Here is a 7,799-nt window from a genome sequence, read left to right as displayed (position 1 = left end):
CCTTCAGCATGGAAGGAAAAAGGGTCATGAGCAGCAAATAGGGCAGCAGAAGCAGCAGCAGAAGCAGCAGCAGCAGCACAGAGAGGAAGGCAACAAAAGCTCAAGCAGTCACAGAGGGAACAAGAAACCGTGCAAGGAGACTGTTTATTTCTAAAGGATTTTGCAATAAACATAGTGAGTGTGCTCCAGGCAGCTGTTCTATTCTTCTCCTTCATCCTCGTCCTCATAGGAGTCGATGCCTACTTCCTCGTAATCCTTCTCCAAGGCAGCCATATCCTCCCGGGCCTCAGAGAACTCACCCTCCTCCATGCCCTCACCCACATACCAGTGCACAAATGCCCTCTTGGCATACATCAGGTCGAACTTGTGGTCCAGGCGGGCCCAGGCCTCGGCGATGGCGGTCGTGTTGCTCAGCATGCACACGGCACGCTGCACCTTGGCCAGGTCGCCCCCGGGCACCACAGTGGGTGGTTGATAGTTGATACCAACCTTGAAGCCCGTGGGGCACCAGTCCACGAACTGAATGCTGCGCTTGGTCTTGATGGCGGCAATGGCAGCATTGACATCCTTGGGCACCACGTCTCCACGGTACAGCAGGCAGCAGGCCATGTACTTGCCGTGACGCGGATCACACTTCACCATCTGGTTGGCAGGCTCGAAGCAGGCATTGGTGATCTCTGCCACCGACAGCTGCTCGTGGTAGGCCTTCTCTGCAGAGATGACCGGTGCATAGGTGGCCAGGGGGAAGTGGATGCGAGGGTAGGGCACCAGGTTGGTCTGGAACTCTGTCAGGTCCACGTTGAGGGCCCCGTCGAAGCGCAGGGAGGCTGTGATGGAGGAGACGATCTGGCTGATGAGGCGGTTGAGGTTGGTGTAGGTCGGGCGCTCGATGTCCAGGTTGCGGCGGCAGATGTCGTAGATGGCTTCGTTGTCCACCATGAAGGCACAGTCCGAGTGCTCCAGGGTGGTGTGGGTGGTCAGGATGGAGTTGTAGGGCTCGACCACGGCTGTGGACACCTGCGGTGCTGGGTAGATGGAGAACTCCAGCTTGGATTTCTTGCCATAGTCAACAGAGAGCCGCTCCATCAGGAGCGAGGTGAAGCCGGAGCCGGTGCCCCCCCCAAAGCTGTGGAAGACCAGGAAGCCCTGAAGTCCTGTGCACTGGTCTGACTAAAAGTCAAGAAAGAGAAAGAGTAATGTAGGTTAGAGAGGGGCCTGAGGAACTCTTATCTTCTAGCTCCACAAAAGTCTAAATATCTTAAGAGCCAGGACAAAGATTAATGAAGTAGCACACTCTGGAACATGTACAAATATAGATGACCCCTGAAAAGGAGCTGAAAAAAAAAATGTTCCTGACTATGAGCACTGCCTCAAAAGCTTCCTCCCTTCCATGCCAGACTCTTACCAGCTTGCGGATCCGGTCCAACACTGGGTCAATGATCTCCTTGCCGATGGTGTAGTGACCACGAGCATAGTTATTTGCGGCATCCTCTTTCCCAGTGATGAGCTGCTCTGGGTGGAAGAGCTGCCGGTATGGACCGTTTCGGATCTCATCTGGAAGGGCATAAACCACATCGTTAAGGCAGAAACCACAAGGCTGTGCTCAGCAGGGACCTCCCTCCCTCAGCGTGGTAGCTGCAGTCAGATTGTGGAAGCTCATCCTTCTGCCAGTGTGAGATAACCAGCATGTGAGGAAACCCAGACCTACTGCCCAAGACCTACTGCACCAGCCTGTAACTAGCTTGCCTTCTTTACATTGAAACTGGGTGAGGAGTTTTCAGGGCCAGGAAAGCCAGGTCTAGACACCTTCTCTCCAGAGAGAAGCTTAGAGTCACTCTTCACTCCCCTCATCCCTCCCCTCTTCCTCTCACCAATTACAGTGGGCTCCAAATCCACAAAAACTGCCCGGGGCACGTGCTTTCCAGCGCCGGTTTCACAGAAGAAGGTAGTGAAGGAATCATCCCCTCCACCAATGGTCTTGTCACTGGGCATTTGCCCATCAGGCTGAATCCCATGTTCCAGACAATAGAGCTCCCAGCAGGCATTGCCCATCTGGACACCTGCCTGCCCCACATGGACTGAGATGCATTCACGCTGAGGGATAAAGAGAGAGGACACAGCATGAGCCCCACATCCATAAGTCCGCAACTCATAAGCTTCTCTCCCACCCTATCGCCCACCAGCTAGGATGATTCAGTTGGCAGAAATAGAGGCTTCGGGCTGGACAAAGGTCAGAAGAGGCTGGCAGCCTGCCAAGGCTCCCCAGCATGGGACTCCCCAAATGGAGGCACCCAGTAGGGCAGGCCAACCCCTTAGCCTACTTCTCCAAAGGGACCTTGTCAAGTAAGAGCTGTGGCTCGACATGACCCTGCCATATTCATAGAACACTCAGGGAGGATAGAGAGGGCAAGTGCATATGAGACAGGAAGACAGTCCTACTCCTACAAAATCAGCTTCTCGAGAGCCTGAGAAGGAACAGAAGGTTTTCTGTGTTTATAGCTTTGAGAATGATGGACTAGAATTTCATTAAGCCCAACCCCCTTTATTTCCTGTGGGCTGCAGAGGTGTCTCAACCTTCCAGTTTGGCATCAACTGACCACACTGTCATCTGGATGTCCTCTCCCCCACCTTTAAATCCCATTTGGCTCTGGGGATCAATCCTATCTGGCTCCAATCTCCACCTCCACCCCTGCACTCTGCATGTCTTCACCACCTTCATCCGACGCGACAACCCTCAGGAAAATAGTGATAATGCTGGTGAACGCAGAAGGCAGGTGCTGGCAATATGGGTGAGCACTGGGGCGTTCGCTGCCCTAGGCTCGTCCCTGACAATCTGAAAGTAACCCCTGAAGCGCCAAAGTGGTGCGGCGCCGGGCGGAGCAGCCTCCCTTTCCAACACCGAAATGGCGGGGGCAAGGTTTCCAAATACTCAGAAAAGGAAGCGGAACCTGTAGTGAGGCCCCAGAGGTAACCCGCCTTGCCCCGAGCAGGATGAGCGCCATCCTGCACCCAGGCCCTGTATTCGTCCCCCCCGCTTTTAGATTCTTTCCAGTTACATCCCAGCGGAAAGCAAGGATTGGATTTCGGCCCCCGTTCTTAGGCTATAAATACCACCCCCTACACGCACCTCTTTCCCCTCCCCCCAACCTGGCCTCGGCCCGCGCTCCCGCTCAGCGACAGCTGTCTCTGCCCGTCCGCGCGCCCGGGCTCGGGCTGGAGAGGGGCCGGCTCGCCTCACGAGACCGAACCCCATTCCCGCCACCTCTCCTGGCTCAGAAGAGGTGTGCTGAGTCACAGGGGGTGGCGGGGGCTGTGGGGAGAAGGGATGCATACACAGCTGGAGGAAAAGGGGATGCTGGACCAAGTAACCTGACCCCCTTCCACCTTCTCACGCCAAGCACATGTTCGGTCAGTTCCAAGGACCCGGTTGGGGGAGGCTAGGGGCGGAGAGCGGCCAAGCGGGTGTCCCTCGCCTGCAGAAAGGACTGGGCACCAGACCGCGTGACTCCCCCCTCAGGAGGGTTAGGGCACAAATGGTTGGTGAAGCAGGAAGGGATTTCCAGGAGTATTGCTCTCTTCTAGTGAATACCCCCCACCCTCTTTCCCCAGCCTTAGAAAGTGAACAGCACGGCTCCGCCAAAGTCCCCGGGACGGGGTCGGGGGCAATGCAAACACCCTCGCACCTCCTGGAGACCTAGAACGCCAGGCAGAGGGCTCCGAGCATTCCGGGAGGGAGTGTCGCGGAAGGAGAGGGGCAATTAGGGGACAGCGGCGACCCCGGCGGGGCCGCACTCACCATGGTGAGTCTGGGCGGTGGGTCTCACGCAGAGTCCGGGTGACTGGTCTCAGTGAGAAGTGCGCTGGTGCAGTGCCGCACCTCACTTATAGGCGGGGGGGCGGGGCCGCGCGCTCGGCTCGCCCACTAGAAGCTGCGCGGCCCGGGGGCCACGCCCCCTGAAGGGTAGGCGGCCCCAGAGGGGTGGGGCCATACCGGGTCCCCGCCCCGCGTTTTGCCGGGGTTCCTCACCTGCCGGATGTGGGTTAGGAGTAGCATCCCCAGTTTTAACCCTTCGCTTTGGGTTTTGAACCGATACTCTAGGCTCTCGAGCTCCTCTGCAGGGATGCAGGCCGCATTGCCAGGGAGCGTTTCGCCTGCACCTGCGTCATGGGATGCCAGTAGCTCAGGTGTTCTGACTTAGGCCGAGTGCCGTAGAGGCTTCACTTCCGAGGTGGCTGCAGCCCGCCTTCGTACGTGCCCTCCCCGGGGGTTCCAACTGGCCGTCCTCCGCCTCCCTGGAGGTTCCAATCGGCTGTCTGGCCTCGGCCGGTCCCCGAGGAACCCCTTGCGGCGGCACACAGCCTGCTGGTTCCCGGCCGGGACAGCTGGCCTTCGCCAACGCCTGTGGGTGGCCGAGGACCAGGAGCTGCATAGCCTGAGCGCCAGGGTGCTGAGAGCCCACTTGGAGAATCTGCCACGGCTCGGCCGCTGCTGGCTGGTCAGTGGTCTCGTCATCAGCGCCGTCACTATTAGCGAGCCCTTGCCACTGCCACCTGCCCGCTTTCCTCCTGCCAGAACTGCGGGAGCTCTGGACTGAAGCCCTTAGAACCTGGCTTCGCATCCTGACTACCCTATGTGACCTTGGGCAGGTGATTTAACCTTACTGAGTCCTTGATCCGGGAAAAGGATTCCACCCTGAAAGCATTGTTGTGAGGTATCAAAATGTTTGTTGACACTGAAGAGAAGAAATGAAAATGGAGATTTTGATATCCTGACCGATTTTGACTTTTCCATCCTCTTCTGTCTATAAGCCACGGGCAGGATCTGCGACTTGTATCTTAACACCATGGGCGCTCAGGTGGAAACCTCAGCAGAAGCTATTTCTTCTTTCTATTTTTTATTTCCATTTCTTGAAAGAATGGGCTGTTCCATCTACTTCTGCTTTTTCTTAAGTGCCTTACGTTTTCTAGCTGTCTTCTTTCACAGGGGATATTCATTAGGAAGTGCCCGTGTGCCCACTGGCACTCTTAAGAAACCTGTCTCCCAGCTAGTGAAAGGACTCACCTGCTTCTCCTACCACAGCGTTTCCTAGGGCCAGGGCTGTCTGACAACACAACACAGTAGGATAAAATAACTAGCATGGCAACTTTCTATCAACAAAATAGCTAATTGACACCTTACTTAGGCAAGACATGGAAAGGAATACAATGAAACATGACAAGGTCTCTCTTCCCAGTGGACTTGCCATCTGGTTGGGAGAACAAGACTCATTCATCAAAAAGAAAACTGACAAGGGCATAGAGTGAGGCTGCTTTAGGAAATGGGGTCACAGTCTCTACAGAGCAAGAACCACTGGTGATTAGAGAACACATAGCCTCTTGAAGATCTTCCCTGGCTCTCTTTTTCCGTTGTGTACTCCTACACCAGCAGAACGAATATCGTAAGAAATTTTAGCTCTCTTGGGCAAAACCCTAAACCTCTTTGACCTTCAGGTTTAGGCTCTTTATTTGTAAAACTGGGATAACTTCAGATTGTGAGGACCAGATGAATTTAGAGATGTATACAGACACAGCAAAGCACTATGAATGCAGCTGTCTGGATTCTTAGAGCATTTCATTCATTTGTTTTAATTTAGTGCATGTAGCACATTATGCTGCATTTGTTTGTGTACATGTCCATCTTACCAGATAGCAGACTTGTTGAAGATAAGAACTGTCTTATTCATCTTTGTGTCCCTAGTTCCCAGCATGGTGCTTAGCACATCATAGACATTTGCTAAGTCTGTGTCAGATGAATTGTTTCACTTTAGAGATGGGACTAAAATTAGGGTAGAAGTCTAAGAAGCCAGAAGTTACAAATTGGTGGCCTGAAGGCTAGATTCCCTCTCAGAAATGTTTTGTTTGGCACTCACAGTGTTAACTCCTGTAGCATTTAGAATATGAAAAAAAAATCAGAAATTGTCTTTGTGTTATAGTATCCTCAAGCCCACCTCCATGTAAAGAGATTAGCCAGAAGGGCTCAAAGGACCCAGCAAAAAGTAGTACTCACAACTAAGGTTTCTCACAGCAGTGTAGGAGGGATACACAGCTGGATCAGAAGGAGAAAAGACACAAGGGGAGTCTGGAGGATTCTACGCCCTCTTCCTCCCATAAGGGCTCACAAGTGTGTTCTTCCTCCAGAATGAAAATGGAGCAACATCTCCTTACAGAGTTTCTGCAAAACAAACAAACAAACAAACAAACAAAACCATTAGAGACTCAGCGCCCAAGGTTTTTATTGAGGGCTGGTCACCCCTGCCAAGCTCATATGAAAATTCCGGACTCCTAAAAGAAAAAGAGGTATTCAGCATAAACCATTTTACACAAATAGTCAAGGCACAATGAACTATCATTGTCAGTTAACTGTTGATTGGGAATGCTCCAAGAGCCAAGTTCCCAGATGCCAGCCAAGGGCCAACTTTGCAATTAGGCCTTTCTAAGGATAGCAGTCTCAGGCCAGCTATGTTAACTCTTTTCTGCACAGTCAGGTAAAAATGCAGCTTTCTAGCTCTTATTGAAAAGAACTGGAAGGTCTGGCCATACTAGGCCTACATTCCCATTTAGCAACAGTGGTAGGCAGAATGATAGCCCCCAAAGATGTCCACATCCTAATCCCCAAAACCTATGACTATGTTACCTTACATGGCAAAAAGCTTCACAGATATGATAAGGTAAAGATCCTGAGATTGGGAGATAATTCTGGATTTTTCTGGGTGGGCCCAATGTAATTACAAAAGTTCTTATAAATGAAAGAGGGAGGCAGAAGGGTCAGAGTCAGGAAAGAGAGGTCAGAAGTAGAGATCAGCGTGATAAAATTGTTGGCTTTCAAGATGGAAGAGAGCCATGAGTCTAGGAGTGTGGGCAGCCTCTAGTAGATGGAAAAAATGAGGAACATATTCTCTTCCAGAGCCTCTAAAGGAGGCAACCCTGCCAACATCTTGAGTTTAGCACCATAAGACCAATTTTGGACTTCTGATCTCCAGAAATGCAATATAATAAATTTGTGTTGTTTTAAGCTACTAAGTTTGCAACAATTTGTTACAGCAGCAACAGGAAACCAGTAGGACAACAAGTGGAGCTGGGTGGTGGCTGTTTTCTTAGGACGGACAACAAGCTGCTTCAGTTCACTCAGTTCTTACCACTCTGTGTCCCCCTGACACAGAGGATGAGTGTTTGTTGCCATTTAACATCATATGTTCAGCTCATATTACACATTTATGTTACCGTGGCCCCTATAGCAAAGTTTACAGCCCTGGAGCAGGCCTTCTCACAGGGAAAATGGAGAAGACAAGGATGCAGGGAGAAATGCCTAAGGCATGTTAGTGGAATATAGATTCTGTGTGTGTGTGTGTGTGTGTGTGTGTGAGAGAGAGAGAGAGAGAGAGAGAGAGAGAGAGAGAGAGAGAGAGAGCGCGCGCCTATGTATGTTCTCAGGATATATACAGATGCCCCTGAACTTGGACCATAAGCTTTGTGTGGATATGCAGGTAATGGTCCATATTACCAGACTGAAGACTTTTAGACATTCACAAACATGTACAGAATCTAGATGATTCCAGGCACTTCTTCACTCTTCCCAGTGAATCACTGCTTAGTCCATTTACCCTACGTGGGTGTCCAGCAGGCTACTCTCTCTTTGGATCTCTATCCCTCTTCCCTCTTTTCTAAACCCTTCCCCAAATCTCACATCTCCATCCCAGAGCAGTGCAGCAAGGCCCTCAAAGTTTCAAATGACTCTACTGATTCTATCTGGGAGGGGTGGA

At 51.9% G+C, this 7,799-nt stretch overlaps 1 protein-coding gene across 1 annotated transcript; it reads right to left on the bottom strand.

Annotated features, from left to right (window-relative positions):
• Positions 1–125: 125 nt before the first annotated feature.
• LOC102878622 (tubulin alpha-4A chain) lies at positions 126–3,891 on the bottom strand. The gene is made up of 4 exons (XM_006906694.3): positions 3,797–3,891; positions 1,872–2,094; positions 1,406–1,554; positions 126–1,170 (listed from the first exon to the last, which is right to left on the bottom strand). Exons 1-4 carry the CDS (start codon positions 3,797–3,799, stop codon positions 199–201), a joined length of 1,347 nt encoding a protein of 448 aa, XP_006906756.1. The 5' UTR covers positions 3,800–3,891; the 3' UTR covers positions 126–198.
• Between the last annotated feature and the right edge of the window lie 3,908 nt (positions 3,892–7,799).

Source organism: Pteropus alecto, unplaced genomic scaffold (assembly GCF_000325575.1).
Source record: "Pteropus alecto unplaced genomic scaffold, ASM32557v1 scaffold110, whole genome shotgun sequence".
NCBI lineage: Eukaryota > Metazoa > Chordata > Mammalia > Chiroptera > Pteropodidae > Pteropus > Pteropus alecto.
This window is presented reverse-complemented; position numbering and strand designations above follow the sequence as displayed.

What these genes read in the sequence shown, in the direction of transcription:
- LOC102878622 (XM_006906694.3), bottom strand. An exon ending in TTTGGAGCCCACTGTAATTG is followed by an intron (nt 1,555 to 1,871) that starts GTGAGAGGAAGA and finishes ATGCCCTTCCAG; the next exon opens with ATGAGATCCGAAACGGTCCA. An exon ending in TGGACCGGATCCGCAAGCTG is followed by an intron (nt 1,171 to 1,405) that starts GTAAGAGTCTGG and finishes CTTGACTTTTAG; the next exon opens with TCAGACCAGTGCACAGGACT.